The following is a 17,251-nucleotide window of genomic DNA, read 5'->3' as shown; positions in this document are numbered from 1 at the left end:
TTTTTTTTTTTTTTTTTTTTTTTTTGACCTCCCAGAATTTAAAGCGCGTGGCGAAGGAACTTGGAGAAAACATAACTGATGAGGAAATACAGGAGGTGCGAACGTTGCATATTTGCAGAGAGACATTTTCCTTCGCATTCGATTATGAACAGCTTGACTTGATCTGGTTCACCTGTGTGTCGTGCACATAATAATTCATCCGTGTGCTGTCCCCACCATTTATTTGTTTATTTATTTGTATGCATATGCATATATATATGTATATTTTTTTTTTTTTCCCCTTTCCTGGGCCAAACGACAGATGATCGATGAAGCCGACCGAGACGGAGACGGAGAAATTAACGAAGAGGAATTCATGCGCATTATGAAGAAGACAAACTTGTTCTGAGGGGAAGCATGCCACGACGGGGTGTTCGGAAGTGTGTGTGAGGGGGAAGCAGCCTGTACGTCGTTTTTCCCCTCACCGCTTCAACTTGAGCTTGATTTGGTCCGTGAGTGCCACTCGTTTTTTTTTCTTTACAAAAGGTTTCTTCCTCGGCTGCGATAAGGGTCTCGGGCATTTCTCCTCCATGTAGTCGATGCGCTCTTCCAGTGTATCCAGTAGTAACTCATCATATATGAAAAAATTTAAAAAAATATTTTTTACAATTTTGAGCTCATCCAGCTTGAGTTGGTTAATTGAGACTTGAATGGAGAGGGACAAATCGAGAAACAGATTAACGTTCCTCACTTGTACAAATGCATAAGACCACAACATCTTGGTAATGATATCAGGTCTGTCTTTTGAAAATACATAATCTGTACTCTGTAGTTTGAAGCGTACGTATGGGATGAGCAACGTGAGCAGCTCCCTCACGAGTTCTCTCTTTCTGTTCATTTTGGCTAGTCCATATATTAGCTTGTACAGCATGACGTTGGATAAGGAGTTTACGTCGAATGGGTTGGCGCACTGCTCATCGACACTTCTCACAGTTATGCGACTGCTATTCTTCCTGTTCTCTTGCTTCCTCACGGTGGGTACAGTTCCCTCATGACGGCGGCCACTCTTGGCAAAGCTGCGTATGTACACAGGTCTCCCATCTGCGCCCTGTACAGTGGCATGGTTGACAAGTTTTTTCTCCAGGTGTCTTAAGTGCTCATTTGCGCGAATGGCATTGGACAGTAGGTAATCGATGATGGTCTTCAAAGCCTCTTCACTCCTCTCCCTCTTATAGTTGAGGATGGCACAATTATAAAAAAGTTCAGTTAAATTGTACAGGGTGAAGGATCGAAACAACTGATTTGTGTGCATGTGTATTAGCATGTGCTCCATAGCATTTAAATCTCTCAACTCCACAAACTTTTGAAAAAAAAAAAAAATTTTTTTTTCATCATAGGTAAGTACGGAGTTTATAATTTTGCTCATAGCTTCTTTGTACAAGGAGGAACTCACTTTCACTCTACAAAAATTCTTTACTTCCTTCTGTGTGTGTTTGCTTTTCTTATTACGAATGAGGTAATTGAGGAACAAAGTACAGTCCTGCACACTGAACTTGGTGATTGAACTTGTTTGAATTATTTTCAATATATTTTCATTATTGTTTACATTTTCCTTGTGTGTTATTTCTTCATGGAAGATGGATTCCCGATATGTGTTGCTGTTGCTTTTTTTGTTTTTTCTCCAGGGGTGGGGGTAGTTTTTTTTTTTTTCCCTCTTAGCAGTTTGGGTAAAGCTTCTTGTGGGGGCCCGACGTGGCCGAGTCGTGGCGGGACGCAACGCAGGCCGCAGCAGACGCGTCGGATGCGCGCCCATGTTGACAAACTTTGCCCATTTTGAGCGGCTGCCCAGACTTCAGCGGCTTGCCCAGGTTGAGAAGCTGGCCGATGTTGAGTGGTGTTACTTCTACCCTATGGAGAAAGCCCCCTCTATTGTTTTTCTACACCACAGGGAGGGATGAAAAAAAAAAAAAAAAAAAAAAAAAATATGACAACACCGCTGTGATGCTATAACACGTGAGCGAACCGCTGCCACAATTTTTTTTCGCGTCCCTCATATGTTCTTCTTGCGACACACTCCCACCCTGCACAACGCCCTAAAACCTCATGGAACAAGGGATGACCATGTGGGGTGTACAGCTGCTGGTGTGTTTGTTTCACGGCCCGACTGCCCACAATGGGGGTTAAAATGCGAGTAGGCTCCTGGAACATGTACAATGACATATGGCACTCGGTGCGCGAAGCGACGGAGAGTATAACTCCCACGCGTTTTAAGAGTGGTTCCCGAGTGAAGTTCCTGAGGGACAGGTTTTCGTGCACCCCTTTTGACATCATGTGCCTACAGGTGGGGAAGAAAATTCCCCCCGGATGGGCGGTTTCTTCAGATGAGCAGAATTTTACCGCGTTGACCTCTCACTCCTCCAGCGGGACAGCACCCTCATACAAATCTTAGCAAAAATGAATTGCAACCCCCCTGTGCACTTGCTTTTCCCCTGCCCCGTTAGGAGGTATCCCCAGTGATGATCCCTAGTCTGCAAAAAGAATGTTCTTATTATAAAATGACGTTGGTGGCGCCCCCGCAAAGTACCCTGACACCGAACAGCAACAACTGCTGCGTCTTATTCGAGTAATTTTCCCTCACGCAGCCAACATCGCGACAGCACGCGTGGCGCTAGCAGACGTGGCGACAGCAGACATGGCTCGCTTACATTCAGCAACGCTTGTTGAACGTTGCACCTTATGGGGGAGCCATCGTATAGCCCATTTTTGTTTCCCTGTCGTTTCTCCCATTAGCAAAAAATTCAAGCTGCTTGGCAAAAAACATTTTAATCTCAGCGAGGCGGTGTCCACTCATCTTTTGCGTTACGCTCACCAGGGGGAGAGTGACGTAAGTGCACACCATGGGGAAGACAACAGGAGGAAGGAAAATAAGTATGATCAGGAGTAATTTAAAAAAAAAAAAAAGAGAGAGAGAAATTACTTTTTTTTTTTTTTTTTTCAATCATCAGATCGAGGATGCATTCATTAAGGAGCTCAGAATGAGGACCAGTATGGCGACGATGCTTCTCCTGGAGCTTCCCCAAGTAGGCGCGAAGCAAAGTTTAGACGTAGAGTATTTTTTTTTTTTTTTCTCATCCCTTTGTGTATGCATGTGTGCATTTCACGTTCCCTCACCCTTTCCTGTTCAACCTCCCCTCCACACGCACATGACCTGGAAGACGAAAACCCTTTTATCCGTTTGTAACTGTCACATACACTGGAACCCCGCATATGCAGACGTGAAGGTTTTTCACACCTTCCTCATTGTTAAGGAGCTCTTTCATTTTGTGCGTTCCGCCCTTGAGCGTTTCCCCTTTGTCCCTCTGCTGCTGGTGGGGGATTTCAACTCCACTCCCCGTTTGGTAGGCCCTGCACTGTTCTCGACCGTGTCCACGCGAGGCGCCAGGTGGGCTCGTCAAACGGGGCTCTGCACAGTGCGCTGTACAAATAGCGCTCCCCACACTGCTTGCGTCAAACTGCCTTTCTCAGCATTTGCAAGGACCCGTCGCGGACAACCAGCTGAGCGGAGTGTACGAGTAAGGTGGTCCCCCATGTGGGGAAAAAAAAAAAAAAAAAAAAAAAAATTTTAATTGCAACCCGGGCTGATGGTATCATCAATTCTCACCGCTCCCCCCAAACTGCAGACTTATAACCACCGGCAGACTGCCCACGAAGCACCCTCACCATCCGGTAAAGCCCCTTCCCGGGGGGTTGAAACCCCACAAGAGCATCATGCCGATGCTATAATAATATGCTTCACACGCCACCACCCCTTAGGCGGAGCTGCGGAACGACGAAGCCTTCCTGAGGTACCCAGACCTCCTGGTGGATCCGTTTCAAAGCGCCTTTAAGGAGGTAAAATCCCCCCTGAGAGGGGAGTAGCCAACGTGATAAAAAAAAAAAAAAAAATATTTTTTAAATTCACTTCCAACCACCAACCATCACTCATGAACCATCACCCCATCGTGGAGAAAATTCCCTTTGTCGAGCAGGTTAACGGAGCCGAACCCGAATTCACGAACAAAACGACAACGTTCTCTGGGTGTATAGACTTTGTTTTTTTTAAAGGACTTATTCCCCTGTCGGCCAAAACTGTTCCTGAAGACCTGGGGTGAGGGATATACACAACTGCCCCCTTCGCATAGTCTTTGCATGTGTGTCGCAATTCACCTGATGGACTCTCCCCCTCTTTTCAGTGTGCCATTCGCATTTGCATGGTCATCTGACTGAACCATTTTCTCCTCCCCCCCTTGCCCCTCTTGCCCCTTCAAACAGAAAGAGTGAAGTACTGCCCAATGGGAAAATACCTTCGGATCATCTTCTCCTGGCGTCTGAATTTTTTCTCGTTTAAAAAGTGCGTGTTCATATGAAGTGGCGGGGCTTCTTTTCATTTGGGTTGCTCACCCACTCGTGCCAACCGCCTCCCATGTTGGAGAGCAATTAAAAAATAAATATAAAATGAAATAAAAAAAAATAAACGTAAAATTGGATAACTCTGCCTCCGTGACGTGAGTGTATATTTGCACCTATATAAGGTGTGCATTGTTTGCTCTTTAAACTTTTTTTTTTTTTTTTTTTTTTTTTTTTTTTTTTTTTTTGCAAATGGGCCGTTTTGCCCGCTTCCTCGGACTCACACAAACGTGTTATTCTCCCCTGACAAGCATCTTATGCAGCCTACTTGCTGCGTAATTCACACAAGTAGGAGTATTCTCTTTTGCAGTTGTGTTGCCTCCTCGTGAGCGCTGCTCAACTGAATCTTTTTTTTTGTCCTCAAAGGGGGAATGATTAACCACTGGCCACTTCCAACTTTTGTGTTTTTCCCCCCTCTTTTGTTTCAACGGACATTCATTTGAAAAGAAAAAACACCGCCATCAGGGTAGGGAGAAGTCGCCTCCCCCCTCTTTGGCTCGCTAAAACAGCGCAGACGAATCGTGCGCTTCCTCCCATGGGTGTACGTCCGTTTTGTTCCCCCTGCAACAGTGGAGCTGTGGTGCAATGTAGAAAATGACAAAGGGAGTGCAACAAAAAAAAAAAAAAAAAAAAAAAAATGTACATATGCTTTTTTTTCCCCCCCTTGCAATTAAGTTATCCCCTCCATTGGCAGGGCTACATATTCCACATGTCGCTTCACACAACGGTTGAGGAACCGCTAGGAATGCCTCATTTAACGTGCGTATTTGTTTCCTTTCCGTCCCCCCCATTTATATTTTCTGCATTGGGCCGCGTAGCGTTGAAAGATCTTAAAAAAAGTGCTTGCACATGATGAAGGGATGACCTGAGGTTATGCCACATTGACACTCACACTCCTCTCGGTTATTACAAAACGACTGGCGAGGAACATCGTCAGGCAAAAAAAAAAAAAAAAAAAAAAAAAAAAAAAAAAAAAAAAACACACAAAACAGATGGGAAAAAGGGCTCACAATCCGTTTGTGCGCGATAAACTGTAACGGCAGGGAATGGCCCTTCTCGAATTACCCAAGCCGTTGCGAAGCAGCAGGCCATACCCCCCACACTTGACGTACCTCGAACACCCATCACAAGGAAGAAGGCAGTTACACTTAAGCGAGCTCGTGGAGTTCATGTGCTGAATCACATGAAAAGGTTACAATACAAACATCTGTCGTGATCTTTCCCGTTAGCGGCCTTTCCCTGCACGACCACACTTGTGCACACGTTTTGCACTTCCTGGGGAAGGGGGAGGAAAGTACGCCCCGGCAAGCAGCACCCAAGCGAAGACCGCCATGTACAGGAGGTACATATGGAACAGCGTCTTCCGGGACGTGAACTACCGGCTGAAGAAGCTTTACCATTCCTTTTACTACGCACAGAGCCACATAAAATATGTCATGCTTTTTCTCTTTCCTGGAGTCATATGGTGTACTCGGTACAGAGCGGACACCAAGTTGGGGTATTACATTTATATCAATGAGGAGAAGCTTTACCCGAATCAGTTGACCGAGGGAGAAGAGTCGACGAGTGAAGGAGTGAGCAATTGGACCAACATCGCGAGTGTTCAGGAATACCTTTACACCAAATACAATCACATGTATAATAAATTCACAAAGACAAAATGGAAAAACGGGACCAAGTTTTATTTAGACGATGGGCTCACCGTTGCAGATGTGAAGAAGCTGTTGTACTCAGAGGAGGAAAAGATTCCGCCGAATTTGAAAGTTGGTTGCAGGGGACGCATGATGGAAGACACAGATAATCTGGCCATGGCCGTCCGGGCCTTCTGCAAAAGGGACCCCAAAATTTTTATCTGGGAGGACGAGCACGCCGCCTACGTGTAAGCGGCGTTTAGCAGCGTTAGCGGTGTTGGCGGTGTTGGCGGTGTTGGCGGTGTTGGCGGTGTTGGCGGTGTTGGCGGTGTTGGCGGCGTTGGCGGCGTTAGCAGCGTTAGCAGCGCTAGCGGCATGAGCCGTGTGAGCAGCGTAACGGAAAGAAGTGTCCATCCCACATGTACATTGCAGCGAGCTGCTCACAACATCAGCAGCCTGTCTAACAACTACTACTTTACATCCAGTAAAGAACGGGAAAAAAAAAAAAAAAATTTTCTTTTTTTTTCTCAAAATTTAAAAAAAATATATGTTTTTTAAAATTATACTATTATAAAAAAAAAAAAACACTAAATAAAAATAACTTTAAAAAAAAAAAAAAAAAAAAAGAAAAGAAAAGAAAAAAAGTTTTGTCAATCTTTTTGGTAGCACGCACGTAACAAAAAGTATATATACAATGCGAGTGGTAAAAGCCAAGGTAAGGAAGATGGGGGTCGGGCGAGGCACACGTGTTATTTGGTACCACCTCTCCCTCTGTGTGGGGAATCACCCACACATGTGTGGACACACATATGTACATACCCCTGTGTGGGCAAGCACATACGAAAACGGAATTGCAAAAAAAAAAAAAAAAAAAAAAAAAGAAGAAAGAGAAGAAGGAAAAAGAGGCGGACAATATAAATCCACGCACATGTGCAGAAGCGCACAAGTGTTGGACAGTAAAATATTACAGAAGTCGTGCGTGGTAACGGTAAAATCGGTGGAGAGGAAAAACTGCTCGACTCGCTCGCGCACACACACAAAACACGTGGCAAGGAACTCGACCAGCTTTCAAAATTTGAATTAAAAAAGGAAATATATAAAAACTAACATGTGGGGGGGGATTAATTCTTCACATGAAACGGGCAGCGGACGTGAAAAGAGAGGTAAAGATGTGGAAGTAACAGATGGTAGGACAGGACATATACTGAGGGAAGCCACACGCAAAACGGTGACGTGCCCTCATATGCCTTTTTTTTTTTTTTTTTTTTTTTTTTTTAATTGAAAAGGGTTACAAGGGGCCAAAGCTTGAGAGCAGCACTGGTAACAACACGCAGGAGAAAATCACGGAAAAAAAGAGAACCTGCGGGGGGGGGGGAGGGAAACGTGATTGCCACGTGATGTAATCATATGATGTCGGCATGCGATGTGACCATGCGAGGTTGCCGCGACATGCACATGTGGTCGCTCAGCAGCGAGTAGACACAAATGTGAGCACCCAGGTGCGCCTTACCAGAGACAAGGTTTGGAAAAAAATGACAGTGAAATCCTTGTTCGAAAAAAAGAGGGTACTGATCACAAACCAGGTGGAGAGTCCACTGTGGAGGACGGGCCCTATCATGAGGTGCAAACTCTCTTTCATCCTGCAGGGGGGTGGGGTGGAGCATACATATGGGCATGAAGCGGTGTTTGCCTGGGCTCTCTCTCTACACATATACACATATATACACATATGCATATATACACATATACATATTTACATGTACGTAAGTATATATGTGTGTATGTATGTGTGCATGTGCATGCGCGTGGCGCGATGCATCCCTCCGGGAACTCACTTGTCGTCCCGTGTTTTTCCCATGCTGTGGGTGAAGGCCTGGACAATGTGGGAGGTGTGGTCGATGGAGAAGCCTGCAGGGGGGGGGAGGAGAGCGTGAAATGAATAAGCGCTGCAATTTTCCATCATATCGCAACGCATCGCAACATATTGCACGGCGGTGCAAATCGCAACACCGGGGCACTCACCGACTGAGAGGACCAGGATGACCATGGAAATGATGTTAACGGTGATGCCGCACAAACACATGAAGCCAAAGATACAGAGGTCGATGAGGAAAATAATGAGGGCGATGATGAGGCAGGAGTTGAATCCCTTAATAATATAAGCTGTGACAATGAGGATGGTAATGATGGTGATACCCAGGTTGATGAGCGTGACTTCAATAATGGCTTCGTCTGTCTCGTTGAAAATGGAACTGATGTGGAAGCACTGCAATTGCACATTGTGATCCTCCAATTTACTTATCTCCTTGCAAGTTTTTAACCACTTTGAAGAAATTTCAGAGTCATCTACATTGACCTGGAAGTAAAAGTATCTCCATGCGACTAGCTTTTTGTTTAAAAACACAAAATCATTTTTAAAAAGATTTCCCACATAATCATTTTGAATCCAATCAACAAAGGTATCGTAGAACTGTTCAGGCGTTTCCTTTTTCAGTTTTTTACTATTGCTGTTAAGGAAGAGAGTAAATCCATTGGCTACCCCTGACACGAAATCCTGTTCTTCAATCTGATCACTCATGTCAATTATTTCATCTTGCAGGTCTTTCATTTCCCAGTGGATGTTTTTATTTAGTTTAGGGTTTTTCATCATTCCTCTGTCTGTCCTATCGGAGTAGAGAACAGAGGAAGGGACCACATCTACCTGATTATTCAATTTCCTGTACTTTTTAATAAAATCCTTGTCGAAATAATATACTTCTATCATGTCTCCATAGTGAGGAAAGTATTTCGTTTTCGCTTCAGAAAAGAGCCTTACATATGAATCTACTGGGAAGGCTTTATCGTATTTAATTCCTTTCTTCATTAACGTGCACCCATAAACAGAGAGCATAAGGATGAAGGTGAACATGACATACACAATTGCTTTGCCCATGGAGGAGGAGAGGAAGGGGACGTAATAATTTTTCACCAGGGAACGGAAATATTTTCCTATATTCCCTTTTGGCTCTTCGTATATGTACTTGTAGAAAAGGGCATTATCATGTGAACTTAACAAATAAATATTTTTTTTATCTGTATCGTGTAGGTTACTTAAGAGTAGTGTATCCTTGGTTGCCATTTCTGTTGAATTATTGTACTGGTGGTTGTCTCCATGAGGATCATCACCACATATAAGACGACCCTTCTCTCTCTCTTGTAACAAATTCTTTCTTTCTCGAGCACGTCCAGTGGTGGCCCTTCCTCCCACCACACCACTACTATCTGCACCACTATCATCTAAGTCATTTCCATTTGCATTTTTATTAGGAGTAACAAACATGTCATTTACAATTGTAATTTTGTTTCCTCCTTTTGTATTAATCATTTGTCCTTGTTCCATTTCTAACACATCTTGTCTCACTGGTTGCGATGAAGATGATGGTTGTTCCTCGTCGTCCTCCATGGGGGTAGTGCTTGGCGCACCTGCTGCTACGGAAGAGGAATAATAATTAAGTGCCATTTGGTCATTTCTGCTTTTTCCTGATGCTACATCTATAGCGGCTCCACCACCTTTCCTCTTCTTCTTTTCCAGGCATACATTTTCTAACGTGAGTCCATCATGTGGAGCAAGGTAAGGTTGCATTCCATTTTCGTTATTATACCCTTTACTGCTAATCTCATTTGAGGAATACACGGTAGCATTTTTTTTCTTTTTATTGAATGATTCTTCAAAAAGGTATAAATTGTGAATCCATTCATAAATTGAAATATTTTCATACTCGACTGGTGTTTTGTTATAGTCTTCATCATTTTTGTCCATCTGCAGGGAGATATTATTCTGTTCTGTTGCAGCAGCGGTATGCTCCCCCCCTCTAGGAGCAGCTACACCAGGACCACTTTGCGCAACTGGTGTACTGGGTAACGCTGCACCGGAACTGCTTCGAGTCACACCTCTTGCTCCTTTGTCATTTTTTCCCTTGCGGAAGAAGGAGCAGAAGAGGAGAGCAGTACCGGAGAAGACGTTCCTTTTCTTGTTTTCTAATTTGCCTTCTATGCAGAGGAAGCTGAGGAGAAGAGTGAGAACCATGAGGTACCCAAAGAAGAGAGAGCTCGCGGTGAAGAGGGAAAAGCTACATATAGAATAGAAGGGAGAAACAGAACTAATCAGGAAGGCAATAATATTTGTTAACGTGGTAACTGTGATGGCCAGGGCACTGTCCTTTAAACAAAGCTGAATCCTTTTCTTATTATCCTTAATCATGAAAAGGAGTGAGTAAGAATTAAGAATTACAAACACGTCATCCACACCAACTCCAATGACAAGGAAAGGTACTGTTTCTGCAGGAGGGACAGATTTCACCCCGAGGAAGAATAAAAAGCCTGAACCAGCAAGGTAACCTAAGAAACCACATAAGATACCCATAATAGCACACAGAGGCTTACTTCTATACAACACGGAAGTAACATTATTGAAGAGGGCATACATGAAGATAAGAAATACACCAATGATGAAGAGTAGTCTGGTCAGATTATCAATTTTTGAAATTCGATCTACTTCATCCTCTAAACTTCTTTCTGTAAAAACATGAAATTTTATAAAAGGTTCATTCCCATCATTTGTTTCCTCATCTTCTATAACATAATCCATGTTGTAAGAGCGAACGTAGTCAATGAGCTTCTTCTCGTATGCCAATACATATGGTTCATATGTGTGAGAGTTCAACAGGGGAATCATGGTCATAATAGCATTGGCTGAGGTGATCGTGTAGCTGAAGGGACTTTCCTTGTATTGCATATTACCCAGGATACCTTTCAACACCATTTCTTTGAAGGTCTTCCTGTTAACGTAAAAGTCCAGATTATCTACTTTAATTGGGTTTTCATATTTGGCATTTCCTTTTTCATAATATAAAAAAATGGAACTCAAATTACAATCATTATATTTTTTCTCACATATGTCTTCGAGGGAGAACGTAATTTGTTTCTTCAAAGCATCACTGGCTTCTCTTAAATTAACGTTTAAATTTTTGTTCTTAAATACATTTTGAAGTAAACACCTGTCCTCCTTCAACAACATAGGAGGGATATAATATGGCGGGAAAAAAGTATCTTCTTTAAAATCGGACAGTTTAACCTTTGGTGTTTGTTTCTGTTGTAATTTTTTAGCATCTGTTTTTCCTTTTAACATGTTTGTAATTTTTTCCTGGACCCATTTTATATTTTTACTCACCATGTCAATCACTTCGTGTTGAAATCCCCTTCCTTCTGTCCCTTCCCCATTCTTCACTACACCTCCATCGCTACTACCATTATCGCCTCCTCCATTGGGATTACTTTTATTCATGTCGCTGTCTCCTTTTTTTTCATCTTCCTCATCGTCTTCCTCTTCCCCCTCCTCGTCATCATCTCCTCCCTCCTCCTCCTCCTCATCCTCCCCGGGATCACTTCCTGTTCCATCCTGTCCCTTTTTCTTCTTCCCTTGTCCTTTTTTCGTATCATCGCTGTTATACTCGGTGAGTTTATTTTTCAACCCCAGCAATTTGTTCAGAGCAAAATTAAAATTGAATCTTTTGAAGCTGGGTTTCCAGTCCAAATTTGCATTAACATCCTGATTCTTCAAAAGGATATCATATACCTCCTTCGACGCTTCCGTCTGTAGAGCTGGGGGTTCAGAATCTTTTGTACATTCATTAATTTCTGTTAGGTCGACTTGAATATGTTTTGTTCCATCCTCAAACTCCTTTAACTCTTTTAAGATGTGAGGCTTTAATAAATTGCAATTTGACTCCACCATGATAAAGGCCTTGCGGCTCTTGTGAAAAAAATCATTTATCGTTTCATTTGTTTCACACGCATATGAATTGGATATGGAGTACAGTTTGTAAATGTCCTTTTCATGCTCCCTGTAACAGAAGCCCAAGCTCAGGAGTAAACATCCTAGGAGACTCGCTACGATAATTTTGCATGGCCGCTCGTACACGAACCCTGCGTAATCGTATAGCAAATTTGAAAAGGAGTCCAATGACTTCTGTTTCAGGTCCTTGAGTGATTTCATGGTCCTTGCGATCACCATGTTGGCGGTGGGGGGGAGTTAGCAGCCCCGTAAAAGTACACGCGCGGAGCTAGTCGCGGGGGCAGCTACGGTCAGCTATGGACAGCCACGTGATGTAAGCACGGTGACGTAACACCACCACGAGGGGAAGACAATAGGTGTGCCGCGTTGCAATGAACGTCCGTGAGATGAAATCACATGAACGGCTCCGTGCTCATAAGTCGGTGTGTATATATATAAATATATCTGTGTAGGTTTACAGGTAGACATGCTTTCCTCCCGGGGGGAGACGCGCGAACAGGGCGAATGGCAAACTCAGGTCACTTGGCCGATGAGTCCCCTCGTACCCCCTACGCGCTGCACACGCGTGCTTGCTCGTCCTGTACGTTGGTGCAGGCGTGCATACGGCCGTACAAGCGTCGCTACGCAGGTGTGTATAACAGGTGGGAGGACAGGAACACACGTACAACACAAGGGAGACAAATGTGTAACGATGATGATGAAGGAGAGGAGGTGGCGGTGAGCTGCTGTTACCACTCGCGTGGATTACAAATGGTTGCAGAGGAACACATCAGATGGAAGGTTAGCATACATGTGTGCGGGGAAGGGGAGAGGAGAGAGGAGTTCACACAAGAGAATGTCACACAGATAAAAAGCTTAACATTAACAAATGAAACGGATCCCTCAACGGGGTGCCGCTCATAACCGCCAAAAGAGGACAAATGAGACAAACGCAGAGCTGCTCCCGTAGCAACAGATTATATGCACCTGTCTTATGGTTAGTAGATTTGCAAAACAGAGAAGACAAAAGGGAGGCACGTGTGTAGGGGGTCAGTGCAGGGGCTCTAAGTGGCATACACGGACACGTACCTTTGTGCATACACATAAAATATACGCTCTTGTGCAATGCCGATGGACATGCCACTTGCCGCCCCTACCTCGAGGAGAAATGGACATTAAAGCAGAAAAGTTCTTCACGCAAAAGCATTTTACGCGCGAGAACATATGAGGACAAGTGTGGGATGCACAAATTGAGGAGGGGATTAAACTCACAACGGGTGCAATGTGTCGTCGGTTCGGCAGAAGATATGTGGGGACGGGCAAAAAAAAAAAAAAAAAAATTTTATATTACAAATGAAAACAAAAACTAAGTTGCTCCCCTCCCCTCACACTTTCTAACGCCCACGGAATAGTGAAGTGTTCTGCCTCTCCATCACGTGCAGCGGCGTCCAGGACGGGAAAGGACGAGAGAGAGTCCACGACATGAAAGAACAAAAAGAGACGCTCGCTCGTGCATGTAAAAAAATATACAAAATACAAAATGGGCGAAAAAAAAAAAAAATGTGCACAAAAAATGGGCATATATAAAAATGTATTTACATTGAAATATATACACTTTTTTGTGCTCAATGCAAATGCGCCGCGCTTTCCGTGTAATGAAAACGATGCTTCCCGCTCTGGCGCCGGGGGGAGAAAAAAACAACTCTCGGGCGATGGGCAATTAAATTGATCGCTGCGCGGGGAGAAAAAAAAAAAAAAAAACCCTTCAACACAGAACGGCAAGGCGTCGTCACTGCGAAGCGTCGTTAATTGTGAAGCGGAAAAACTGTAAAGCGGCGTAATCGCGCTTCGTAACATATATATATATATATATACATACATACATGTACAATATTCACTTTGCGCGTACTCTCGTCATCACATATAGGTTAATTATTTGCAAGGCGCAAAATGGTAAAGAAAAAAAAAAAAAAAAAAAAAAAAAAGAATGAGAAGAAAAGGAAAAAACATGAAGAAAAAAGAAAGAATCACCAAATGGGGAAAAATTTTTTTTTTTGTTTTTTTCTATTTTTTCTATCCGTTTTACGACTACGTAAATTTACAATATATATATATTATATTTTTTTTCAAAAAAAAAAAAAAAAAAAAAAAAAAAAAAAAACTGCAGATGGGAAAGAGGACGGGTTAAAGCACTGATTCCACAACTTATAAAGGGTAAAGAATTTTACGAAAGGGGCGGGTTTTTTTCCTGGAGAGCAGAAAGTGATTAGAAAGTGCATTTCGCACATGTACTTGGGGTAGGGGGGGATTCAAAAATAGTGTTGCATAACGTTACATATTACTTTTTACATGTTACTTTTATAACATACGAGTATATTTTTTTATATCCGCGTGGGCGTGTATGAAAAAACGTGTACCAAAATTGTACATGCCCTCTTTGCAACTGGGAATCCGTGGCCCCGAGTGTATAAAAATGCAACGGGGCGAAAAGGGGGACAGGGACATGGAGATGGAAACAATGGGGGGGGGCGTATCTGGACCCAAGAGGGGACTCTCCACGTGGGGGAATAACGTGTCCCCCCCAAGTCCACTACGAGAAAAAACAACAGCTTGGAAATGAATTCCTCGCGGAACAGAACCCCACGTGGTTTAATTTGCCTTTTTTTTTCCCCCCCAAGATGTCGTTTAAAAAACCCACAAGGAAGGGGGTAAACCCAACCCCATAAAAACAACGGTGTAATTTTTTTTAACGTGCTTTATATATATATATGTGGCTTACAATTTTTTTTTTTTTTTTGTTACCTCTCCTACGGATGGCTTCCACCCCTGGGGGGGAAGCATCCCCCACTGCGCGTATTTTCTCATGCGTATATTATAAAGTACGTGTATATAACCTTCCTACAAATACTCAGCGTAGTTTATTTATTACCACGTGATATTGCTATAAAGGGATGGAAAAAAGAAAAAAAACAAAAAAAAAAACAGAGAAACTCACATGCGCATGCAGAGAAAGTGTATGCAACATATATTATACATGTACATGCAAAAGCAATATCGTTGTGCGTTGCACAAAGTGGACCCCTTTATAAAAAAAAAAAAAGAGAAAGGTACAAAATAAAATGCAACATTTTATTTCGCATGCATGTGGACAAGGGAAAAAAAATAATATGAACGACCATCTTGTTCTGCAGAGATGTATATGAGATCACCCATGTCAACTGTGCACATTTAATTGGAAAAAAAAAAAAAAAAAAATTTTTTTTTTCTTGTTTGTTAACTTCTTTGTTTTCCCTACACCGGTACATGGGCGCTCTTAAATGGTTAAACTGGCAGGTGTTCCGAAGGGTATGATCGCCTCGCCACTGCTTCTACACTGTTTTGAAGAGCTGGTGTTGCCATGAGGGGGGGATTCCTTCGTGCAAACGCAGCTCACATTTCGCCATCACGCAACAGCGACGTGAAGAGGGGAAGCAGCGATGCGTGGTGCACAGTTGATGAGCTCCCCGCAACGCAAAAGAGGTTTAGTGTTTTCCGTTTGGGCCAAGTAAAGAGCTATAAGCTCTGCACATTCTGCTACGCTCTCCCCCCCACCCCGTAACGTTTCCATTGTAAGGCTCCCCGATCAAATTGACTCTGAATGACAGTGATGAACTTTTCTCCGTCCCACTTTTACACATGTGTAAGTGATCACTTTTACGAGGCCACCCCCTACCCCCTCGTGTGGTTTGATTTACTCTTCTCCCTTGGGTCCTTCCCCCAAAATGTAAGAATAAAATGAACAGAGACAAGGAGAAGAAAACTTCCTCCTTTGTAACGCATCGATCAGGTGTAACACCTGCCGTGGGTGCGACGCGTAGTGACCACTACCCTGTGTGTCCGTGCGTTATTTTGTGGCACTGTATTTTCTTCAGCTTCATATATTTATTTATATATTTTTCTGCCTGTTTGAAGGCGTGGTGGGGTGAGGCCACAAATGTCACTCACGTCTGCCCTATGCAGAGACTTGCCCCGTCGCCCATCTCGAGTGGCCAGTCATGCGATGATCACCTCGTCCGGTCATGTCCCCCTGAGGACATCTCCACAAGGGGGCCACTCTTTGGGTAAGCATCCCCCTTGAAGGACTTTCACACAAGGAATGATGAAAAAAAAAAAAAAAAAGAAGGTTTTTTCAGCCGTGTGGCATATAAGAAGAGGGGCAAACATTTTCTTTGTTCCTTTTGCTCATCCCTCTGCCATTTTTTTTTTTAAATGCAGTTGTCACTTGGCGGTTGCCGTATGTGCCTCTCCCCCCCCCCCCCCCCACGACGCCTCCTAAAACCTGAGACAACATTTGTTTCATCCCTTTGACCTGACCCATTTGTTGCATGCACATGCGCATTGGAAGAACACACATTTGCGTTGCAGTCGCGTCGCATCCGTGTGGCAGCCGCGGCGCCGCTTGGCGATTACTCAATTGTGCACATGGGATTAATGGCCCACTTTTGCTTTTCCCCCCCATCCAGCGTTGTAGTTGTGGACATATACTTCTTTTTCCTTTTTGCATGCGAGTATGCCGGCCGGACATGCGGCATGCGACAACGCGGAAGCGCACAAATGTACAAAGAGGTACAAATTCGCACAGAGGTTACAAATGCGCAAGTAAAAAAATCGCGGATGTAGAGCAAGCAGACCGTCTTAGTGGCAACAAAAATTGCCTTTGCAACAGCAACAGAGGACGCAGGAGGTACACACAAAAAAAAAAAAAAAAAAAAAAAAATTTATACATATAAAAATGCATACACAAGATTTCCTGTTTTTCCATTTCCCTACTTTGCCCACTTGTGTGAAGCAACGATGGGCTGCAAAAATGGCATGTGACGATCTGCGTTTGTCTGACGACATGCACCTCTGCGGTGAGAGGTCACCATGATTAGCAAGGAGAACAAAGTTAATGGCCTCCTTTTTTTAATTGTTCTCACTTTTAAGTGTCCCTTCTTCTGCCTCCACTCTGTTCAAGCTTCTCGCATTTCTCAATTCTGCTGCGTCGCAGTTGCCCGTTCCACCTACACTTGCACAGAGCCGAAGAAACTGTTCATTGTGCATTTGTGTGTATGTACTAACCCGTCTGGTGGTTCATCACAGCGGAGCCTAGATCACCATCGAGGGAAGACACATTAACCAAAGCGGGGTGACCCACATGTGTAACGTCGAATGTTAATTTTGCATTTCCCCTGTTGTACATGTGCATGTGGAAGACCTCCTTTTTTTTTTTTTTTTTTTTTTTTTCTTCCCCCCCATCGTAAGGAGAAGGCCAAATGATTGCCCTTTTGTGATGTGCACAACTGTGGCTAGGGTGGCACTGATGGTGGAAAAAGAATAAGTCGAACAGGGACAAGTAGCACCA

The 17,251-nt window shown here is 43.6% G+C and overlaps 5 protein-coding genes across 5 annotated transcripts in view; 3 read left to right on the top strand and 2 right to left on the bottom strand.

The window, feature by feature from the left end:
- The window catches only part of AK88_01064 (caltractin), a gene marked incomplete at both ends in the record, with an annotated part of 4,066 nt that extends 3,678 nt beyond the window's left edge, over positions 1-388 (top strand). Inside the window, 2 exons of the mRNA XM_012478702.1 lie at positions 36-95; positions 302-388. Coding sequence (XP_012334125.1) covers positions 36-95; positions 302-388 — 147 coding nt within the window. The remainder of the gene's footprint in view (positions 1-35; positions 96-301) is intronic.
- A 72-nt stretch (positions 389-460) lies between these two features.
- On the bottom strand, positions 461-1,792 carry AK88_01063 (uncharacterized protein; the record flags this gene model as incomplete). The annotated part of the gene is made up of 1 exon (XM_012478701.1): positions 461-1,792. The coding sequence occupies one exon, from the start codon at positions 1,790-1,792 to the stop codon at positions 461-463; it is 1,332 nt and encodes a 443-aa protein (XP_012334124.1).
- Positions 1,793-2,152: 360 nt separating this feature from the next.
- On the top strand, positions 2,153-4,366 carry AK88_01062 (uncharacterized protein; the record flags this gene model as incomplete). Its single annotated transcript, XM_012478700.1, has 10 exons — positions 2,153-2,320; positions 2,481-2,602; positions 2,770-2,863; positions 2,985-3,059; positions 3,195-3,377; positions 3,451-3,551; positions 3,660-3,705; positions 3,793-3,870; positions 3,987-4,126; positions 4,291-4,366. 10 exons carry the CDS (start codon positions 2,153-2,155, stop codon positions 4,364-4,366), a joined length of 1,083 nt encoding a protein of 360 aa, XP_012334123.1.
- A 1,390-nt stretch (positions 4,367-5,756) lies between these two features.
- On the top strand, positions 5,757-6,308 carry AK88_01061 (uncharacterized protein; the record flags this gene model as incomplete). Its single annotated transcript, XM_012478699.1, has 1 exon — positions 5,757-6,308. The coding sequence occupies one exon, from the start codon at positions 5,757-5,759 to the stop codon at positions 6,306-6,308; it is 552 nt and encodes a 183-aa protein (XP_012334122.1).
- Positions 6,309-7,344: 1,036 nt separating this feature from the next.
- On the bottom strand, positions 7,345-12,108 carry AK88_01060 (uncharacterized protein; the record flags this gene model as incomplete). Its single annotated transcript, XM_012478698.1, has 4 exons — positions 7,345-7,416; positions 7,567-7,696; positions 7,892-7,964; positions 8,079-12,108. 4 exons carry the CDS (start codon positions 12,106-12,108, stop codon positions 7,345-7,347), a joined length of 4,305 nt encoding a protein of 1,434 aa, XP_012334121.1.
- Between the last annotated feature and the right edge of the window lie 5,143 nt (positions 12,109-17,251).

Source organism: Plasmodium fragile, assembly GCF_000956335.1.
Source record: "Plasmodium fragile strain nilgiri unplaced genomic scaffold supercont1.9, whole genome shotgun sequence".
Taxonomy (NCBI): domain Eukaryota; phylum Apicomplexa; class Aconoidasida; order Haemosporida; family Plasmodiidae; genus Plasmodium; species Plasmodium fragile.
Note: the sequence above shows the minus strand (reverse complement) of the source record. Positions and strands in the feature narration are given on the sequence as shown.